General features: G+C 43.9%; 1 protein-coding gene across 13 annotated transcripts in view; it reads left to right on the top strand.

The window, feature by feature from the left end:
- The window catches only part of kif13a (kinesin family member 13A), a 35,422-nt gene that overhangs the window by 6,247 nt on the left and 7,642 nt on the right, over positions 1 to 21,533 (top strand). For 8 of the 13 annotated variants that reach the window (XM_046399484.1, XM_046399481.1, XM_046399485.1 and 5 more), the window contains exons 3-30: positions 5,676 to 5,691; positions 7,586 to 7,646; positions 8,515 to 8,607; positions 9,486 to 9,666; positions 11,081 to 11,168; positions 11,726 to 11,860; positions 11,996 to 12,108; positions 12,232 to 12,343; positions 12,478 to 12,690; positions 12,809 to 12,919; positions 13,008 to 13,142; positions 14,085 to 14,215; positions 14,498 to 14,584; positions 14,682 to 14,857; positions 15,583 to 15,805; positions 16,661 to 16,823; positions 16,997 to 17,140; positions 17,237 to 17,386; positions 17,661 to 17,825; positions 17,944 to 18,117; positions 18,208 to 18,359; positions 18,444 to 18,576; positions 18,737 to 18,883; positions 19,418 to 19,450; positions 20,406 to 20,505; positions 20,628 to 20,754; positions 20,851 to 20,906; positions 20,988 to 21,112. In XM_046399484.1, coding sequence (XP_046255440.1) covers positions 5,676 to 5,691; positions 7,586 to 7,646; positions 8,515 to 8,607; positions 9,486 to 9,666; positions 11,081 to 11,168; positions 11,726 to 11,860; positions 11,996 to 12,108; positions 12,232 to 12,343; positions 12,478 to 12,690; positions 12,809 to 12,919; positions 13,008 to 13,142; positions 14,085 to 14,215; positions 14,498 to 14,584; positions 14,682 to 14,857; positions 15,583 to 15,805; positions 16,661 to 16,823; positions 16,997 to 17,140; positions 17,237 to 17,386; positions 17,661 to 17,825; positions 17,944 to 18,117; positions 18,208 to 18,359; positions 18,444 to 18,576; positions 18,737 to 18,883; positions 19,418 to 19,450; positions 20,406 to 20,505; positions 20,628 to 20,754; positions 20,851 to 20,906; positions 20,988 to 21,112 — 3,544 coding nt within the window. The remainder of the gene's footprint in view (positions 1 to 5,675; positions 5,692 to 7,585; positions 7,647 to 8,514; positions 8,608 to 9,485; positions 9,667 to 11,080; positions 11,169 to 11,725; positions 11,861 to 11,995; positions 12,109 to 12,231; positions 12,344 to 12,477; positions 12,691 to 12,808; positions 12,920 to 13,007; positions 13,143 to 14,084; positions 14,216 to 14,497; positions 14,585 to 14,681; positions 14,858 to 15,582; positions 15,806 to 16,660; positions 16,824 to 16,996; positions 17,141 to 17,236; positions 17,387 to 17,660; positions 17,826 to 17,943; positions 18,118 to 18,207; positions 18,360 to 18,443; positions 18,577 to 18,736; positions 18,884 to 19,417; positions 19,451 to 20,405; positions 20,506 to 20,627; positions 20,755 to 20,850; positions 20,907 to 20,987; positions 21,113 to 21,533) is intronic. The other 5 variants (XM_046399483.1, XM_046399493.1, XM_046399492.1 and 2 more) reach the window with 3 other exon arrangements.

Here is a 21,533-nt window from a genome sequence, read left to right as displayed (position 1 = left end):
CATCGCACGCGGTCACCTTAAGAACCTATCTGGCGTATTTCTCTTTGCAGTTAATGACTTTTGTGATATGTTTTGTACATCTTGTGCATGCTTATTCTGGCTTTTGTTGTCTATTGTTCTCAGTGGCCACATGGCACATGTATTCAGATAAGTGACATTTAGCAAGCTGACGGGGTCAGAAGAGGTGTGTCCTGGTAGTAAATGTGTCACTTCATTTCCCCTGGGGAGGAAACCTTAACGTAAATTGATGAACTTCGCTTTATTATGGCTTGTTTGTTGCCTTTGAAACTAACCAGATTTAAAGCTTAAGACCAGATGTGGTCAGTATCTCTCTGTGTTTTAACATACACACACACACACACACACACACACATGCACACACACGCACTTGGCCCATAGCCTGCTGACCCAGCTTGTCACAGTGGTGTCAGAAATGCCAGGGAGGATTAAATTAGACCCTGTCTGCATCTGCATATGTTGTGTTGTTAACGTTTGTTTTGGAAACTCCGCTCAGAAGTCGGCGTGAGCATCATGTGTGCTGCTGCTGGTGGCAGTGCTGTTCATTAAGGCTGTTTTGGAGATCCCGAGCTTGGCTTTTACACTGGAACTTTGACTCATGAAGCTATTAGGTTGTCTCCCTTCCATGTTTACCACTGTTGCTTAACAACCGGAGATATGGAAATGTTCTGAAGTTATGCTGGTGATGTAATGAGAGATATCCCCCAGCCACCCCAAATATTTTCATGGGAAGCTAATTTTAGCATTTATAACGATGGCTGATGAACTCATTTGTTTCAGACATTCTTAACTAACCAGCACAAGTGGTACATTTACTCAAATACATAAATACAGCTTCGAGGAACTTGTAAAGGGATATTTCTGCATTACTCTACTCTGTACTTTTACTCCACTACACTTATCTGGAAGACGTAGTTACTTTTCAGGTACGTAAAAAGCTTCTAAAATACAACACATAGTTAAAAACTAAATCGCTTGGGCTTGTGAGCGCTTACGAAAAGGCAGTGTTAAGTTAGGGAGTTTGTCACTTTTTATGTGTTAGCTGCTCCACTTTCTCCCTGTAGACTCATCATGTGATTTCATTAAATAATTTCAACAAAGAGATAAGAGAAAAATTAAAAGCAAAACAGATCAGAGATTATTTTTCAGATCAGACAGGACTTTTTTTTTCCACAAAACTAGTACTTGTATTTCTAAGTACATTTAGCTGCTAATATTTCTGTACTTTTAAATGCTTGTTGCTGTGGTGCATTTTTACATTGTGATACCTTAAGTAAAAGTTTACCTTAGATATGTTATTTCATAAAGCTGAAAGCATTCCAGGAATTGTTTGTGTGGCAGAAGTCAGAGGTTGCTCTCCCAGTAGCTTGGATCAGTCCTGCAGGTCTGTTTCTGTCATCAGCAAGCCGACATGATTTAGTGCTGTCTTTTTTTGAATACTTTCGAATGTCCTGTATGTAAACCTCTAACTTCAACCACTTGTCATGTTTGCGCTTGGATCGCTCACGCTAATAAAAGCAACATGAGGCGACATCGAACATTAGGCTGCATGCTTCCTTGGAATTATCTTGAGTGTCATTGGTCAGACTGGAGAGCCCCCCCTCCTCCCGTAACTCTGCTGGGCATTTTCCTTCTCTCTCCTGTCTGTCTGTGCAGCAGGGTGACCTCTGCTTTGAGTGGGTGGGGACCAGCGTGTTCAGTTCTAAACATACTGGAGGACCATCTGAAATGTTAGCTCGCTGCCTGTGAGAGCACAGTTTGCTGTAACCCAACACTCACTCACACACACACACACACACACACACACACCACAAACACACACAGAGCCCTGAACGTTGTGTTTGGCTCTGGAGCTTGTTGAATTGCAATTGTCTCAAGCATGTGTACAGCCAAACAAGGAAAAGAGTCATATATGTGGTCAAATGGAGGAGAGAAGGGTGGGGGAGGCATAGCTTCAGTGACATATCAAGAAGAGGAATTCTATGTCTGGGGGGGCTTACCAGGGAAAAAAATGTTTGTATGTGTGTGTGTTCATGTGTTTGCACAGGGCAGATGCGTGTTATGAATGTCATCTCAATGGGGGGGTTGGGGGGTGAACCTCATCCATGTGAGTTACATATTCCATCTGAGCAGCAGGATTATATCATCAGAAACTCTTGCAAAACCTGCTAAATCACATGGCTGAATGTGACATATCCTTCATGAATTGGAAAATGAGGAGCTGCAGCATGTGAGCCTCTACATTTGGATTTATGTATTTTCATTTTGATTTGAAACTCTGTCAAATCCTGATTTCATAAGATGCAACAACATCATTTCTGGTAACTAATTTGAACCAGCCTGCCCCTGATCTGTCAGTTGAAGGTTTGTTTAAGGATGTCAGTTTATGATATCTAAATATTTAAAATGTCTGTATATAAATCTGTGCGCGACAGCATGCGATGTAATTTTTTAAGGATAGATAGATGCCTCAGTGGGTGGATGATACAGTAGATTAATCTGGTGTGTTGCCTGCTGGACTAGAAGAGTGCAGTTTTCGGTGGCATAATAACCCAGTGGCCTTAATCTGGATCCATAACCACAGGGGGGATTCCACTGCTGCTCTCCCACTTGTCATACCTTTCCTTTTGGCACCAGCACACATGGGTCTAAGCTGCAAGGCACAGAAAGATGCCGTGTTTTCTCCTTGTCATGTGTAATCTGAGTGAGTCTGACCCTTAACACAGAAATAAGAAACGATTTAAGGAGGTACGTCTGACTAAAAGTGATAAGAAATAAGGATTTTATAAAGTAGATCAAAAGGAGCACATCTTTTAATCTGTCTGCCTCGACACAGGATCAGTACAGAGAGGGGAAATCATAGTAGTGTGAGAGGCCAGTTTCTACCCATGGCCAAGTGGAAATCATTCATGGGTGCCTTGGCATCAGGTAGCTGGAGGCATGAGAGCCCGTGCGTGCCCTTGATGACACACACACACACACAGTAAGGGAAACAGAACCAACCCCCAATGGGACTTTTAGATTTCAGCCATGCCCCACTGGATCTGCAGTGCCTGCCTTCATCTGCCTCTGGGAGGGGAGAAATCTGATGCTATCTGGCACTTCTGTGCCACACATTCGTGTCATACACTTGTTAAGCCACAACAGAGCCATTAATAAGTCTTCAAGGCATGACTTGACGTGCATGCTGATTATTAAGCAAACAGCCTGTGGACTTCATATGTGAATCATCTGGAGCTGCACTGTACAATGTTTGTGACCAAGCTGCCTATCACCAGCGTTTCTTAAAGGCATAATATACAGGGACTTCCTCAAAAACGAAAGGATATACTCATACAAAAATAATAGTTTTAAGTCATCACTTATGACCCAGTTAACGTGTGTGGTTGTGTCTGTATCTGTCCTGCCCTCTGCCTGTATTTTCGTTCATTTTGTTTTGAGTTCGAAACCTTTCTGGGTGTCTAAAGAAAAGTAGTCGATTGTTGAATCAATTGTTGAAATAAAATGGTTTTGTTCTTCAGAAGTCAAAAGTGTACATTCTCAGTGATGGATAATTTCCATAATTACTACACGGAAAACACTTTTTTTCCCAGTAACTATGAATGCTAATTGCTACTCTTGGAAATCTCTGAAAAGGAGGAAATAGCTTACATGGTTTCTACAAGCTGTGTACAAAATTGCTAAGGAGGACAGCTTTCTGGAGAGATTAAAGAGATTATGTCTAAAGCAGAGTGGGAGAACTGAACCCTAATGCACTTTAACTTATAGAGGGGGAGGTCTGAACATTGTGAAAGGGGGAGAAGGTGAAGAGAAAGACACTATAACACCTAAAAAAATCTGAAATGATTTGTCAGTTTTGGGATTTGAAACAATTGCTTATGAGACATTGTGAGGAAATCGCAGCTCTGTGAAATTGTAAACATAGCCAGTTCGAAACAGTTCCCCCTATTGTGTTGTTCAGTATGCACTGTACATACTGCATGTGAGCCAGTGAGGTAGAGCCACCAAACCACAGCAGCAGTTAGAGTTAGTTTCTTCTGCTACAGAGTCCAGACGGCACGCATTCCATAACTGCATGTCTTTTGTCTCCACATTTAAAGTGTGAGTGTGTGTGTGTGTGTTTCTCTTTCCGGTCTTGTATCTGTTGTCCTTTTGTTCTCCATGGGGATACATCTGTTCTCTGTCTTTGTCCAGCTCTTCACAAGACTGTAGCTGCTGTCTGTCTATTTGTTGTCATAACTCTCCCAACTCTTTCTTTCATCTCTGACACCTACACTTTGTAGCAACACTGACACGTGAGGAATCACATTTTTTTTTTTTAACCTTTCAAGTTAACATGGACCTGGTCAGTGGTCCTTTGTCACACTTCCTCCTCTGCTCGTAGGAAATATTAGATCTGTGCTCCTTGCTGTCTGATGCAGATACTGATCTTGCAGCTCCTCATGGATGCCCCCTCTTTGCTCTGCAGTGCTATAAAGGACAGGGCCCTGCTGCTGTCTTTGTCTGCTCTGATTAAGACCAAGTCACAGTGGTTGTCAGTGGCCCAGATTCAGATTCAGGGTATGAACCCAAACGAGGCCCTCTTCCTTTTGCTCCCCTACCCACTCACTCGCTTTTCTGTCCCTAATTACGATGAGCTTGAGTGGCAGTTTGTCCTCAAAGAAAATCCAGTATTCATAAAGTGTTCCTCCTTTTTGATTTTTAATACATGAAAATAGAAGTCCAGATAAGTATTTCTGTGGGTAGTGCTGTACAGCTCTCCAGGCGCAGTGTGTGTGTGTGTGAATGTGACACTTTGGTGCAGTGTTTCAGTCTTCCTAAAGCAGCCTGCCCTCTTCTTTTAATCACTGTGTGAAGGTGATGCCCACCTCTGTGTCTGTGCCAGGAGACGCCTTGCAGGAGGAATCTGCTGACTGTTGAAGGACTGGACTGTGGCAGATGTAGTAGCACTAGGGTGGTGCAACATGAAAGTGCCAAAAAATAGTCCCCACGTATCCTTCTTTAGCCATATATTATAATAGCTGTAACATTTTCTTGGTTCTTAGGTTATAGTCTTGCTGCTTTGGGGAATCCCCTCTCCAGTCAAGAGAATAATCCTACATAACTTAGTGCCATATATGTTACCCTTTTGTCCTCTGTTCCGGCAGCTGCTAATGCTGAGTGCGCCTTCCCCAACCTGGCCTCTCTGTTAAGTCCACAGGCATAAGAGCTATTTACTCAACAGAGTCGGTGGGACATTGAATCCTAAATCTCTTCCCTTCCTCACGCTCCACTGGCCCAATTATGAACCCAATCACAGAGGCACCTACAACCAGGAAACACCACTGTGTGGAATCAAATGAATGAGTGAACAAATGACGGAAGCGGTGAATGAAGAAGTCACACCAGGAATTTGGGAAATGTGGAAAGTTAGAAAAGGAGTCTGACGTTTCATTAAAAGATCAAGTTGTTCTGGTTTCAATGCACATATTTTCAGTTCAGAAAAAAAGTTGTTTGTGTCAACGAAGACAACAGGAAGTTTCCTACTGTGAGAAGTGCAGCTGCATCTTACAGAGTGTGAACATGTTCTGACTGTTAAATTGCATCAGTGCTAACCATGTTATTTCTCTCTCTCTCTCTCTCTCTGTCTGTCCTGATGGATTGCCCCTTTCACTCAGCAGGAAACAACCTAAGGTATGTAAGTTACATCTTCTTCTTCTTCTTCTGTTGCTATGAAAAAAGTCCAGTATCCACAGAGCCGATGCACAGTGTCAGCAGAAACAGTCAGAAGATATTTTTGGTACAAGAAGTCATCTGTAGTGACATCTTACCGCTCTGGTATCACAGATATAGTGAAATCATCCAGAAGCAGGATGCTGCGCAGCCACCACTGTTTCCCTGAGGGGCTGAGAGGCATCCTGCACTGGTCGATGTACTGTTGTGGCATTGTTTCTAAGGACATGATTGAGAGTGTTTTAGTAGTTTGGTTGGTCAGCAGGAGCCGGATAGATGTCCGTGTGAATGTGTCAGCGCTCTAAGATCTCGCAAACACCCACAAAGGCTCTACAATGAGAGAGGGATGAGCGTGGACACTGGGGCAGTGTGTGTGCGCATTCAAAGCTGCATTGTTGGAGTGCACCCCCACTTCCCCCCTTGACAACACACTGGTGACTAGCTCAGAGATGTTTCACACACCAGGGACGGGCTTTGTGTTCAGTACACTCGGCCGCTGACAGGACCAGGGAGAGCGTTAACGTGGGCCACTGGCATGCGTGGTCTCTGGGGCCTGTGAACCTGAGTTACCCTGTAATACCCTTCAGCTAGACGAGCACGTGGCTGTCTGCTAAGTTATATTGGCACTCAAATTGGTCTCTGTGCATTCTAAAGGATAAACGGCGGCTGCAGTCCAATCACGTTCGACCAGTCTTCAACCGAGAAGTGACAAAAAGGGCATTGTGCTTCTCAGCTTCATCATTATTTGTACTGCTGATTAATAGTAATTGTCCAATCAAGAACAATTTGCTGCACAGTCACACCCTCAGGCTGGACAGAGACAGACCAGAGGAGAATGAAGTCCTAGATACCAAACCAGCCCTAATTGAGAATGATGGCACTTTTGTTCCTTTGAATGGCACCCACTCACTTGTGTGAAGTCACAAGAGGGGGTCTTGCTTTCAAAACACTGTTTGATCTCAGTGCTTCCCATGCTGACTGTGCAACCAGTGGTTTCCTGGCCAATAGCCCTTATTATGATTAGAGGGAAGTTCAATTATTTGGGGTATTTGTATAAGGCACAGTGCTTTGGCAAAGCAGCAGCAGTGTCCGGAAAGCCAGGAGTAGTAACGTGCAGCAGTGCTGTGCTTCCACTACAGGATGACATTGCAATCTTAAAAAGAGAAGTGGCTGATCCAGGATAAATATAAAAGATAAAGAATTAATCAGAAATGCCTGTACAATACATACAATTGATATTGAAACTACTCAAAAGAGAAACTGCAGGGGAATATTGGATTCGTGGGGTTCAAGAGGTTTTGCATCATATACAGTAAGAGAAGCTGTTCTGTCTCTGAGGAATAGCAGTCCTTAGTAATTGAGGCCACTGCTTTTTCCCAGAGAGCATCCTTTCCTGTGTGTAGTCTGTCCAGACCTCATGCAGGTGCCTGAGGGACACAAGGGGTCTCTGCTACTGCTGCTGCTGTAGTCCATGGCCCCGTTTCCTTGGAGACGAGGGTCACCGGGTGCTGGAATTTCTTCTGGAGAGCACTGACCCTGATTTATGAATTCATTTAACTTCAGCTACTATGACAAAACACAGCTAACAGTGGACTTGTGCTGACAGTCTTGGCGCGGTCTTAACGAGCATTACCTCGAACAATACTCTGTTAGACTTCATCTTACTCACTCAGACAAGCTCGGTCCTGCTGATTTACTGCAGTGTGGCATGCCACAGTATGGCACAGTAAGCCTGTTGTTGTAGTGCAGAAGAAGTGAGACCACTACTAAGTAATATCACATTGTGCTGGGCTCTACTTGCTTGGACAGGTGTGAGCAGTGTGTGTTTACACCCCCTATCCTGTCTTCCCTGCAGGTGTTTGCTTTTGACCACTGTTTTTGGTCCATGGATGAATCCAACGTTCCCAAATATGCTGGTGAGTCATACATGCTGTGAAACTGATCCTCCACCAAAGAAGTCAAATTAAGTCCCGTGTAAAGACCCGCTGAGCTTTGTGCAGCAGTAGCACAGGGAAACTCCCTGCTTGTTGGAAAGCTGTTCATGCAAAAAGTAAATCGTGGTGTGGGTGCATACGGTAATTTGAGTTGTGCGTGAATACTTTAAAATATGCATTTAACATAGATGCATTTGTATTGTCTCAAAACAATAAAATCATCATGCGGCTGTACACTGAAGTACTCGACAGTTGTATTTGTTTCATAATGTGCCCACCCACGTGGTAAATTCGTTGTGCGTAGCTACCATTCATTCTCTTCTTACCTTCATTTCTCTAATGAGCGCTACGCAGAAAAGGCTACTGATGTTTTTGTAACATCTATAGAAAAGAGGTTATTAACTGACAGTCTGAGTCAGATTAACATAATCATTGTAGATATTTTCCTTGTCATATCGCTCTCATTTTGTGATGGAAATGTAATGCTTACATCTGCTTTGTGCTGAACCGACAAGACAATCTGTTCAGTGAAGGGCTGCCTCAAGGGCCCGGGCCAAGGCTTTATTTAGCTCATTAAACAGCTGTCCCATTCAGCAGGAGCATGACAGTGAGCAACACAAGAGATTTCTCTACACGGCCCGACATTTTCCACACGGCCAGACAGGAATCTGTCTCCTTTCATGAACCTTATTCTTCGTTTCTTATTTTGTGGTCCTTGCTGATACAGTTTTGTGTATTCATTTTGCTACTCTTAGGTATACAGACCAGACAATTTACGAGAGTACTTATACAACTGATTGTTTTATCTGTTTACCATAATCTCCATGGTGACTGATCCTTTGTCTAAAAGGTCAAGAGGTGGTGTTCAAGTGCCTTGGAGAGGGAATACTTGAAAATGCGTTCCAGGGATATAATGCCTGCATTTTTGCCTATGGACAAACAGGTAATTGAAAATCCAGATGAGTGAGTCCCTCATTTTTTAATGTTAAGTCCTTAAGTATATTTGCAGGTTGAGTTGTCTCCAGATGTGTCCGTAGAAAGTTTAAAGAACAGGAAGACTTGTATTTCTGATCACTCTGGTGAATCACTTGACTCATATCCTTCCTCACCCTGATTCAGATTAGCTCCTTTATCCTACTTCCTGCCATAGCGGGAAACCCTCACTAAAGAGACACACCTACTGAAAAGTTTGAAGAGAAGAGCACAAATATTACAGTGGCCTTCCATTCACCTGGCATATAAGCATAAGGTGGCACATTAGTCATGACGATAACTAGAAGAACTCATGGTATTTGCATGGTCATTTGGCCTGTTGGTCCACCATCTTGGTCCAAACTGTGCAGTCACTCCTGGTTCCCAGTGAATCCTAATGACTTTGGTTATTATCTGACCTAATTTAGGCAGCACCCTGAGGTGGATGTTTGTGGTATTGAGAGAATGTCTCAACAACTGTGAGTTGCTGACATTCCTTGACATTTATTTCCCGGAGGATGAATAAATTCCCTACCTTTTCCTTTAATTTAAATTTGCCCAATATTTTTCTTTAAGGAAAAATAGTTGAAAAATTAATAGCCTTCCCATTAGCCTCTACTGTACTTTGTGTTTAGGGCCAATTAGCAAATGTTAATATGTTTACATGTTAAACTGTTGGTGTCACGATAGACATTTTGCACTGTTTGCATTGTCATTGCCATTGCCATTGTCATTTGTTAGCATGTTGATGTTAGCATTTAGCTTAAAGCACCACTGTGTTTAAGTACAGCTTCACAGCTAGCTGCTAGCAATGTAGTCTTGTATTGTGACTCTTCACTGTTCGTCCAGGTTCAGGCAAGTCCTTTTCCATGATGGGGAATGGGGAGCAGCCGGGTTTAATCCCTCGGCTCTGCTGCTCACTGTTTGAGAGGGTCCACAGGGAGGAGAATGAGGCCCACACATTTAAGGTGGAGGTGTCCTACATGGAGATCTACAATGAGAAGGTCCGCGACCTGCTCGATCCCAAAGGGTGAGTGTGATGTTTGGTCTTGTACTTCTTGTCTTGAGAATAACTCTAGTGAATTCAGTGAGCTAATGCTTTTGGCCTAGAGGTGACAGACACAGCTGGTTGTACAAACTCTGGTGTAATTTTCTCATAGTCTTCATTCACTCTAACTCCAGCATGTGCAGTGACCCCTCTGTCAGCTCCCATTTTGTGTTAGTTTGCATCTCTGTTTATAGCTCTGTTGTGTCTAGTAGCCTGAATGGGGAGATGGCGACAGAATGATGTGAGTAGGAAGCTCAACCCAGTCATTTCCTGCAGTGGAGCGGCCAGCATCGTCCTCTGACACTGCTGCATTCTTTGCCTCCGTGGTCTGATGTGGGTTGGCAGACAGACTGCAGGGGAGAGCGAACTGTGAAAGAGTGTATTTCAGGGACATCTGTTACTGAAGCTGGGAGCAGGAGAGCAGTCAGAGCAGCCTGTGAGCCGAGTCCCACAGAGGGACTACAGTGGAGTACTCTGTGTGCTGCAGATGTCTGAAGATGCAGCCAGACCCGTTTTGATGGCAACTTCCTTTCGCTTATATAACAAGACTCTCACACTCTTAATCTTCCTGTCTATCTTCCTCTGTGATTTTTGGGATTAAACATAGGCTGTGGTCCAGGCATTTGATGTAGACTTGGTGTATATGGGATCTGTGTAACACTAAGTTGGTGGTGGTTGCATCCTGTGATTGATTGCTTGAGTGGTAGGGGCCAACCTCAGTTGTTTTGTAACCATGGAGACAGGTTCAATCACTCTTATTGATCTGTAGGATTTCTTCTCAACAGGTGAAGATGAGCTTCAGTGTACATACATATCTTCCTACCCTTTGAGTTTAAGTTTGTGACATGGCACATTTAGTTAATAAGGATGTCATTTTCATCAGAGAAGTCTATCCAGTCATGCATTGTGTTTGCGATTCACTAACAAGTTGTTAGTCTGTGTACTCTGTCTTGTACATCTACATTGTTGTTCAATAGCACATCGCTGAGCCACACTGGCCACACTGGAGTGAGAGCCACAGGAAGGCTGTGGAAGTCAGGAAGTCTTGAAAGATGCCTTGTTCGTGTTGTTCCATATACTACCTTGAACTCCCAATATTTCATTGTGATTGTAGTGCATGTTGATGAATAGTTAATTATTTCAATACTGCAGGCGAGCCATTCCACTCACTTCCACAACTCATACAATGTAGTAAGAATAACCAGTTTTGAAATGAACTATGACACGAAAATGACTTCATAAACAGAGGAATGTCCAATCAAATGTGCATTTTAAAACCCTGTCCACGTTATTCTCCATTCTTTCTTTTTGCACATATGTGCCTTATTGGCAATGGTAAGCAATCTCCTCTTTTTTTCCTCTCTTTTTCTTTGTCATTGTGTCTCTATTTTTGAAGGAGTCGGCAGTCCCTGAAAGTTCGGGAACACAAAGTCCTGGGTCCATATGTGGATGGTCTTTCTCAGCTCGCTGTGACCAGCTTTGAGGTGTGTCTATCACCGTTCTGTCAAAATGTGACCATAGGCAAAGTTAAATCCACCCTGTATCACTGACCAAAAGCCTTGTGTTTCATACACATATAGACATGATTTATAGCATGCAGTACAAATACCTTTATATCATATCCCCAGTTGTCAAACCATGGATTTACATTTTGAATTACCATTTAGTTTAAAATCCTCCCAAGTGCCAAAACACTAATGACGCATATTCCTCTTGTGGGAATGTAGTCATGGGGTTTCGTGTCGTTTGTATGCCAAGCCTTGGCAGGGCTTTCCTTAATTAAGTTTAAACATCTCCACCCTGTTCTTCTGTGCTCTGCTCTGCCTGATATTAGTCCAATGCATTGCCCACAGCCTTGGCCCACCGCCTGCTGTAACCCAACTAAATCCCATGGCAAGCAGCCATATGTGAACATCTACTGCTATCATGATGATCCATGTTCAAGTTTTGCCAAAATCCACTAAAATGTGTTTGAATTGTGTGTTTTTTTCAACTTATCCTAAAATCCTTTGTATGACCTCACTCGCTCTGTGTCTATTAGGACATCGAGGTGTTAATGTCAGAGGGGAACAAGTCTCGCACAGTCGCAGCCACCAACATGAATGAGGAGAGCAGTCGATCGCATGCCGTCTTCAGTATTATTGTCACGCAAACGCTTTATGACCTTCAGTCTGGGGTCAGTCTTTTCTTTCTTTTCAGTCATGTTTATGATGAATTCCTTTTTGAATTCACTTCAAATAATGACCTCACGTGTGTTTGTGCCAAAAATGTATTTGTCCATCTGACTTTTGGTTTGGGTGATGGTAAACAGAATTCAGGAGAGAAAGTGAGCAAGATGAGTCTGGTTGACCTGGCAGGAAGTGAGCGAGTGTCCAAGACTGGAGCTGCTGGAGAACGACTTAAAGAGGGCAGCAACATTAACAAGTCAGTATTTTTTTTTTAATATGAAAGGCACACACATATGTTAAGTGCAGTTAAATGTTTGACAGATCAACACTGATTGGGCTCAGTTTACTTATTTGTGTGTGTGTGTGTGTGTGGTTGTAGGTCTCTCACCACGTTAGGCTGTGTGATTTCTGCTCTGGCTGATCAGTCTGCAGGAAAGGGGAAAGCCAAGTTTGTGCCATACAGAGACTCAGTCCTCACCTGGCTACTGAAGGTTTGACACACAGATTAGGCATATTTATCTCTAGGTGTGCTGAGACGTGACTGAAAGGTGACCATAGTGTCCTTTGCATGCAGACTGAAAGGAAAGATTTAAAGATCTTTGCAACATGTTTTTTGTGTCTTCAGGACAATCTTGGCGGCAACAGCAAAACAGCCATGATAGCCACAGTGAGTCCGGCGGCTGATAACTATGAGGAGACTTTGTCCACGCTCCGTTATGCTGACAGAGCCAAGAGAATTGTCAACCACGCCGTGGTGAATGAAGACCCCAATGCTCGGATCATCAGGGAGCTCAGGGAGGAGGTGGAGAAGCTCAAAGTTCAGCTCTCTCAGGCTGAGGTGAGAGACAGAATCTGGTGGCTGATGGAGCTCACTATTTAGAAATGGATCCATGCTAGATTGGTTCTCAATCACATGATGATCCAGCTGATTTTTTTTTCCTCAATGTTCCCCTCAGTCTTTGAAGGCTCCTGAGCTGAAGGAGAAACTGCATGAATCTGAGAAGCTCATTCAGGAAATGACGGTCACCTGGGAGGAGAAACTGAGAAAGACAGAGGAGATTGCCACTGTATGCAGCCATAAACAGACTTCAGAACCTTTCATTCTGATTCAGCATATTTATACGCACAGTCCACAGTCATTATCTATGTTTACAGGAACGTCAGAAGCAGCTGGAGAGCATGGGCATCTCTCTGGAGACATCAGGGATTAAAGTGGGTGAAGACAAATGTTACCTGGTCAATCTGAATGCTGATCCTGCACTGAATGAGCTATTGGTCTACTACCTGAAGGTAATACAATTTTTACAGCGTGATTATGTAACACTGGAAATATGGAGAAGCTATACAGTCAAAGTAAAATCTAAGGAGCACTGAAAGATAAACATATTGTCCACACTGCATGACAAGGTCACACTTTTATTCTTAATACAAGGATTCAAACAAGCAATACTTATAAAATAAACTAAACTATAAACTAATAACTTGGAAATTTTGTAGGTTTTTAGGTTTCACAGATAATTTCAAACATTTGCGTGTCTTTAACTACTCAGAAATTGTAAATAGTGAGGGATGGATGGATTTGCTGCAAAAAAAAGCCAGTTAATCGCATACGTGTTCACTCCCTGGTGTTATAGTATGTCGTTAACAACACAGACCCACTACCTTGGCCCCCCACATACCACAGCTGTAGTATTTACTGTCGACTGCAGACCTGAAACACAGCACATAAGTAGCAGTGATCCAGATGATCCTGCGAGGGCAGAGAGGAGTCTAGTCAGAGCAGGTCTGGACTTTGCAATGCACTGGAGTGGAACAACCAACCAGTTAGCTGGACTTGTAAGAGCAGAGGCATGTGAGACAGCAGCCTGTACAGGGTGCAGAACAACAGGCCTTTGTCTGGGTTCTTCTGCAGGCCAGCCTGGCATATCAGTGTGGAATGAGTGAAGTGGGTTAGTTCGCTGCAGGGTAGGACATCCTCTAGAAGCCTGGATGTTTGTTTAACAACGCCCACTCCTGCAATGGAAGACACACAAGTTTTTTCACTTAGGCCTGGTTTTGCTTTGGTTTTACTCTTGAATTTTATAAAACTTAAAGAGTTAGTGAGCAAATTGATTTAGTAAACAGTTTGCAGCTCTTCAGATTTTGATCTGACAGTTGGGATACTATGTCAGGTGTCATTATTTTCAGATCTGCACTTTTAATTTCCTTAATCTCTCCTCCACCTGTGTGTAGGAGCACACACGTGTGGGCGCTGACACGTCTCAGGACATCCAACTGTTTGGGATTGGTATCCAGCCGGAGCACTGTGTCCTTGAGCTCTGCCCAGATGGTGACGTCACCTTGATGCCCCTGGGGAATGCCAGGTGAGCTACCATACATTTACCCCCAACACACTCCCTGTCGATGTCTGTGTATCTCTGTGTTGTCTCGCTCTCTTTCACGGATGACTGGACCTCAGTGTTTCACATGACCTCACACTACAGGAATCTATGATCTAAACTCCTCACTTTGATATCAGAGCCATGTCTCCCTCCCACTACAAAGAGATTGTTCCCTCTCAATTAGGTCTGCCTGTTTAAAGATGAAGATTATAATGCTGTCTGACATCTTTATTGTTAGGATTTCATTCCTCTGTTTTCCACTAGGACCTGTGTGAACGGAACAATGATCGATTCCTTGGTGCACCTGTGGCACGGAGACCGTATCTTATGGGGCAACAATCACTTCTTCAGGTATTAGAGTCGTCATGTGAATGTGACAACATTTAAATATGTCATGAAATTTAAAAAAAAAAAAAAATCACTGATTGGAAGTGCCGCTGCTCTGCAGGATTAATCTGCCTAAACGAAAGCGGCGGGACCGTTTAAAGGAGCTGGAGAGAGCTTCTCCCAGAGAGAGCTTCATTGAGGCAGATGTGGAGACGGCCAGCGAGGCCTCCTCAGAGCAGGACTACAGCTACGAGTTCGCACAGATGGAGGTCATGATGAAGACTCTGGGGAACAACGGTATGATTAGGTTAATCTGCTTTCTGCAATCTACATTATCCTTAGAGCTTTGAGGCCACAGCTGTATACAATGTGTGTTCCACTTAGGTTTCTGAACCTTCAACTTGTTCAAGCTGCTCTGAGCAAACGGCGTCTTTTATTTTACTGCTTATCTACTGTAAAGCAATACTCGGCTTTCTGTTCATCTACTGATCTCGAATGTAGAAAAGCACAATTCTCATGTTAATTGAAACAACGAGCTCACTGTTTTGTCAGTTGATTGTAGCTACAAGATCCAAATTTTTGTGGTCAGATGCATCCTGGGTGGAGCTGAGGTAGGATGAACAAAAGACAACCACCACAGCTGAGACAGTCTGTTACTGTAGGGCTCCGAGTAATGATTACATTCATTATCGATCACTTTTGGAACACTTAAAATGTCAGTAAATGGTGAAAAACAGACACCATAATTTCCTTGAGCCCATTTTGACATCTTCAAATTGACTGTTTTGCGTCATCAACAGTCCACAACCAAAGATGTTTTGTTTACAGTGATGACACAGAACGATAGAGAAGACGGAGTCAGCAAACATTAAGCATTTTGCTTGATAAAACACTAAAATGACTAACTGACTTTTTCTGTCAAACAGTGAAAATCGATGGACTGCATGATTATTTGAAACAGTCTTTTATGTCTTAAGACTTGTGTATTAGATCTTGAGGTGTGCTGTTTCTCCTGCGTGCAGACCCCATGCAGAATGTGGTCCAGGTGCTGGAGAAGCAGTACCTGGAGGAGAAGCGCACGGCCCTGGAGGAACAGAGGATCATGTATGAACGAGAGCTGGAGTCGCTACGGCAACAGCTGTCTCCCGAGAAAACACCGCAGCACCACCGCAGCAGCAGTGACCGCCTTACGTTCCCCACGACACACACACCGCACAGCAAGCTGCGACTGTGGACAGAGGAGAGGTCAGTGGAGTACACACACACACACACACACACACGTACACTGATAGACACCTGTTCTTAAGAATCATTTTAAAATCAAAGTCTCCGTAACTAGAGTTTAACGACATGTTGACAACATTCACTTCATTAGGTGTATCAGGTTTTATGTTTTTAGAGCATGGAGTCAGTTCAGCATGTGAATTGTCTCACAGGGATTTTGTTGGGTGCTGACTCAGTGTGAGTCAGTTGCTTCCTGCAGGTTTATCAGCGAAGCATGATGCTATTACTTTCCTCATCACCTTAAAGATTCTTTGTGGAGCTGAGATCAGATCTAGACAGTGAGCAGAGATCTGGACTAAAGTGGTCGCTTGGTATCTTCCTGTAATAATCCTCATTCCTGCTCAAAGTGTTATTTGAATAAGAGACACATTGTTTTACTATCAATGTCAATCACTGTTCCGATTTAAAAATGTCAAGAGAACATCCAAAACAGCTACAACACCAAACTTTGCTGGAATATTGACCCTTCTGCACATCTTTCTTATCCTCTGACCTGACTGAGTTTTTCCTGATATTTTTTTTTGTATTTTGCTATTCCTGGCAAACTATAGCCATTGTGATTTGTGAAAATACCTGAAAAAGAGAGATGGATCTGATATCAGTGACTCCTCTACCTTAACTTAAACATCACATGTTTGTAAAGTCAAAGGTTAGTCAATCAATAATTTTTCTTCACAACTCTCCTGTTGATGTGAGCTGTTCCTGTCAGTGAGGATGTGCCTATGTATGTCAGCACTGAGGATACAGCTAATGGGTCCTCATCTTTGCAAATGAATGATCCCTGTGTTCTGTCGTCTGTGTGTGTGTGTGTTTCAGGGATGAGCTTTTTCGTCATAGCCTTTCTCGACTCCGGGAGCAGGTCGTGAAAGCCAACACCTTGGTGCGAGAAGCCAACTTCTTGGCAGAAGAGATGAACAAACTGACTGACTATCAGGTCACCCTTCAGATTCCTGCAGCCAACCTCAGCGCCAACCGCAAGGTCAGACCTCTGAACCCCTGGCATCACACACCACCACCACGTCACCTTACCAGAGGTTATGATATCTCATTGGTACCATAGTTGTTGTCATCTACAAGCCTGTAAGTGTGATATCTCGAGGTGTGAGCAACTACTGAAATAGAAGTGTCTAAACTTTGACGTGTTTTTATTAGCGTGGAGCGATAGTGAGCGAGCCGGCCATTCAGGTGCGGAGAAAAGGGAAGGGGACCCAGGTGTGGACCATTGAGAAGCTGGAAAACAAACTGGTGGATATGAGAGACCACTACAGGGACTGGAAGGAAGGCACAGAGGAGACGGTGAGAAACAGAGTCTCGGAAGCAGGAAAATAAAAAAAAATTAAAAAGTGGATTGGACTAATCAGGTGTTCCTCTGTTTTGTTTTGTTTTTTTCAGTACAACAAAACAAGCAGTAATTGCTCTGACCCTTTTTATGAGGCACAAGAGAACCACAACCTAATAGGAGTGGCCAACATTTTTCTGGAGTGCCTTTTCCATGATGTCAAACTGCAGTATGCTGTGCCCATCATCAGCCAACAGGGAGAGGTAAGGAGACACCAGCATGCACAGATTAATAAACAGATAAATTATTCACAGTGCTGCTTTCTAATGTTCTTATTCCATCAAGTCCGTATGATAGGATGATTTGCATTAACATTTACAACTTTAGAAGACCTATAAAAAAGTTTGTAAATACAGATTATCAAGTCCTAAAAAAATGAACAATCCGCTTAGGTGGGGCACATGTGTATGAAGAAGCAGTAGACAAGCGAAGACATTTTTATTTGAAAGAGGGAAATGATGTCTCCTGTGTGCGCAGGTAGCAGGCAGGCTGCACGTCGAGCTGATGCGAGTCAGTGGAGCCGTACCAGAGCGCCTGTGCGGAGGAGACGACTCTTCAGAGAACTCCAGTGAGAGCAGCTGCTATGAGGTGATGGACACCAACGGGGAGATCGTCCACATGGCCAAGAGGCTCACCTGCAGGGTAGACGTCTCCTTTTTTGTCAGCACATGTCCAAGAGATATTCTTTGCAGACAAACTGATGAATGTCACAGCGCCTCAGTGCTCAGCGCTTCGGCTTCATCCTGTCTCTTTGCTGCAGGTCCGGATCAGGGAGGCTACTGGTCTGCCGCTCAACCTGTCCAACTTTGTCTTCTGTCAGTACACCTTCTGGGAACACGGTGAGCCCACTGTGGCTCCTCCCATGGTCAGCCCAGACAGGCCTACCCCTCGGAGTCCAGATGCCCAGTTTACTGTCCAGTTTGATCACTGCAAGGTGAGCTGCCCTTTGTCAATAGAAATTCCTGTAACTGTTGTTGACTGCGTTTATTTTCAGCTTCATTGCAAACCTCTTGTCTTTGTGCAGGACTATGTTGTGCATGTGACAGATGAGTTTTTGGAGTTTATATCAGATGGAGCTTTGGCCATAGAAGTGTGGGGTCACCGCTGTGCTGGGAACGGACGTTCACTCTGGGAGTTAGATGCACTGGAGGCCAAAACCCAGACACTCCGCGACAGGTACGTGTATCACTTTGACACATAGAGACACACGCAGACGCTGACATTTCACACCCTGCTAATCATGGCTGTTGCATGTTCTAGATGGAATGAGGTGTCTCGCAGGATCGAGCTGTGGATCTCCATCCAGGAGCTGAATGAACAGGGAGAGTACTCCTCTGTGGAGCTGCATCCTGGAAAAGACATCAACACAGGAGGAGTCTTCCAGCTCCGACAGGTCAGAGAAAAACTTTGAGAAGGTTTCCTTTTGGGCTAGGCTGACTGTCTTACAACACACACACAAAAGGACCATAACTAATTACGTGATGCTCAGCAGTGTTGTGCATGTAGTGCTTGTGTTGTATTTGACTTCGAATTATGGGAATTTGTCCATCTAGGGTCACTCCAGGAGGCTGCAGGTGTGTGTGAAGCCGGTCCAAAACTCAGGCACTCTGCCTCTGCTGGTGGAGGCTGTGCTGTCTGTCTCCATCGGCTGCGTGTCAGCTCGCTCCACCAAGCTACAGAGACCACTGGACAGCTACCAGGTCTGTGAAACTTAGAGACATATTTTTGCATATACTCACAGGCCACTCACTGTAGTCTGTAATGTAATGTACTGTAATGAACCCACTGTAAGAAAAATAGGATGGTAGTCTGTATGTAACTGAATCTGCATTTAAAAAAAAGCAGTATTTTGGGAACAGTGTGTCTGTTTCATGCCAGCGATATGCAATATTATGCTGATTCAACCAAAGTATGTTTAGTCCATCTCTGGTTTCTCGCTGTGACTGACTCATCTGGATTGCTGGCAGTGAGTCTAAAGAAGGCCAAGGAATGTACAAACTCATTAGTGCCCTGCTTGTTCCGTTAACATGCACTGATATGCCCTGATGAAGACAGGAAGCAACTATTTGCCTAGTCACGAAATCCTTTAATTTAATTTTCCACGTTTTCCACATAAGTTCTAGGTTAGATTAGTGTTCCTACAACCTTACATGAGCAGTGAATGAGCAATGAGCTGTCATGTCAGTGCCTTTTCTGGTTCCCCAAGTTTGACTGAGTGTGTTCTCTCCTGCCAGAGAGAGTTGGAAGACGATGTGGATAGTTATCAGGTACCCTCTCAGTCTCCTCCTGCTGCTGCTCCCCCTGTAGTTCATTCTGCAGTATGAAGGACACTCAACTGACCGTGTGTTTGCGAACTAGTCCTGTTGCTGAGGGCATGTGAGGCAGGAAGCAGAGAGCTGTGCCTCCACCAGCTAAATGGGTGCTTTATTAAACATCAACTGCACATGCGAATGATTTACGATGCTGTAATTATCAGTCGCACCAGCCATTCTTTGGCAGCCCTCTACGCAAAACACAGTCCTACCCATGGCTGAGCTCCCAACCAGCAGTCTGTCTGCCAGGGATCTTGTCCTGCTCTCTCTTGCCTTTCTCCTCAGGTTGTGCACACTAATGCTACTGTTTGCTTGTCACTACTGAAGAGCTGCAGGAATAATAAGCATCACTTAATCACATGGGCATTGCATGGCTGCATGATTACAGTACTTTGCATGGTGGAAGTGTGCTGACGTCAGAAGCGTTACATGATTGGCTTTGAGGTCTGTTGGTTACTGTGGACATGGCAAAGAGGAATCTGCTCTCTGTGGTTCCATCACAGAGTGATCTGCTGTGCATCCAGGTAGGACTTTGGGTGGCAGCTGTGGCTGCATGTGAGGACATGTTACTGTGTGCATGGAAGTGTGTATGTATGAATGCATCTGTTTAAGTTGCAAAGGGGCTGATGGGAGGTTTTATGTGAGCGTGTTTGGAAAATTTGACTATAATAATTTTTTCAGTCAGAAATGCGGGCCTGAAAGCTTTGATTTTTAACACACTGGTTTTGGGAACTTATACCAGTATTAGCTTCCACTTGGCTTGGCTAATGGGAGCAGGTATGATAGTCCCTCAGACAGATCAGCCCTGTGCACCCTCATCTTCCAGTGTTAACACCTCGCTGTGCCCTGCAGCAAATTCTCTGTCCTGCTGAGCCATCTGGCACTGATTCTGGACTCTGTCTGGTTCCAGGAGGAAGATCTCAACTGTGTTCGAGCACGCTGGTCAGAGGCCCTGATCAAACGTCGGGAGTACCTTGATGAACAAATCAAGAAAATCATCAACAAACACGGTGAGTCCCAAGACCACATGGTGAAGAACCTGGAAGGCCGCTGTGCTTTATCTTTATTTTTAGTGTTTTTATGTTTTTTTTTTGTGTTGTGATGAAACCTCTCTTGTCATTTATTTATCCAGAGAAGTCAGAGGAGGATATTGAGCGTGAGGCTCGGCTGGTGGAGCAGTGGGTTGGCCTGACTGAAGAGAGGAACGCAGTGCTGGTGCCTGCACCTGGCAGTGGCATCCCTGGAGCTCCTGCAGACTGGTAAAAAACACAAACACACTCCTGTGCACGTCAGACTGGCTTCACCCGGGGTCCTTTGGCTTTTTCACCTTTAACTTCATATTAAACTCCTTGTAGGACCCCATCTGCTGGAATGGAAGCTCACATCCCTGTGCTCTTCCTGGATTTAAATGGTAAGCTCATCCTTTATGTACCTGATATTTCACAGCTTCCTTTCGGGCTGTACAAACATTAACTGTTTTTTATGCCACCAGCGGATAACCTGACAGTGAATGAGCAGCTGACCGGCCCTCATGCTGCAGGCGTTAACTCTATCCTGCCCAAGGAGCATGGAAGTCAATTCTTCTATCTGCCCATCATTAGACACAGTGATGAGGAGGTGAGCAATGGATTTAATTTGACTTGACTGCCCTCTTGTGGCCCAAAAAGGATTAATCGGAAATACACACAAGTGTAAATGCAGGTATACTTTCATTGTCATTACACCACTATATGATCCTTGGCTTTATCTCCTATTCATATGTTTGTAGAAATACATATCATGTTTTGGCTTAAGCAGCCTCATAAAGGCTCTTTGTTCAATTTTGCTGATTTAACTATTTAAGATGTTGCAGAAAGTTCTTTTTTCTCAGATAATTACACAGATAAGAGCACTTTAGGGCAGTGTATTTTTCCCTACAATTATGTGCATAATTGAACAATTACACAGTCTTCTAATTGCACATCGTCATGCATGGCAGCAAGCATTTAAAAGAAAAGTCATCTCATCTCATCTCATCTTTTTTATGTTCAGCAGCAGC

This window comes from Scatophagus argus, chromosome 9 (assembly GCF_020382885.2).
Source record: "Scatophagus argus isolate fScaArg1 chromosome 9, fScaArg1.pri, whole genome shotgun sequence".
Taxonomy (NCBI): Eukaryota; Metazoa; Chordata; class Actinopteri; family Scatophagidae; genus Scatophagus; species Scatophagus argus.
The sequence above is the reverse complement of the archived record's forward strand: the minus strand, read 5'-3'. Positions and strand labels throughout refer to the sequence as shown.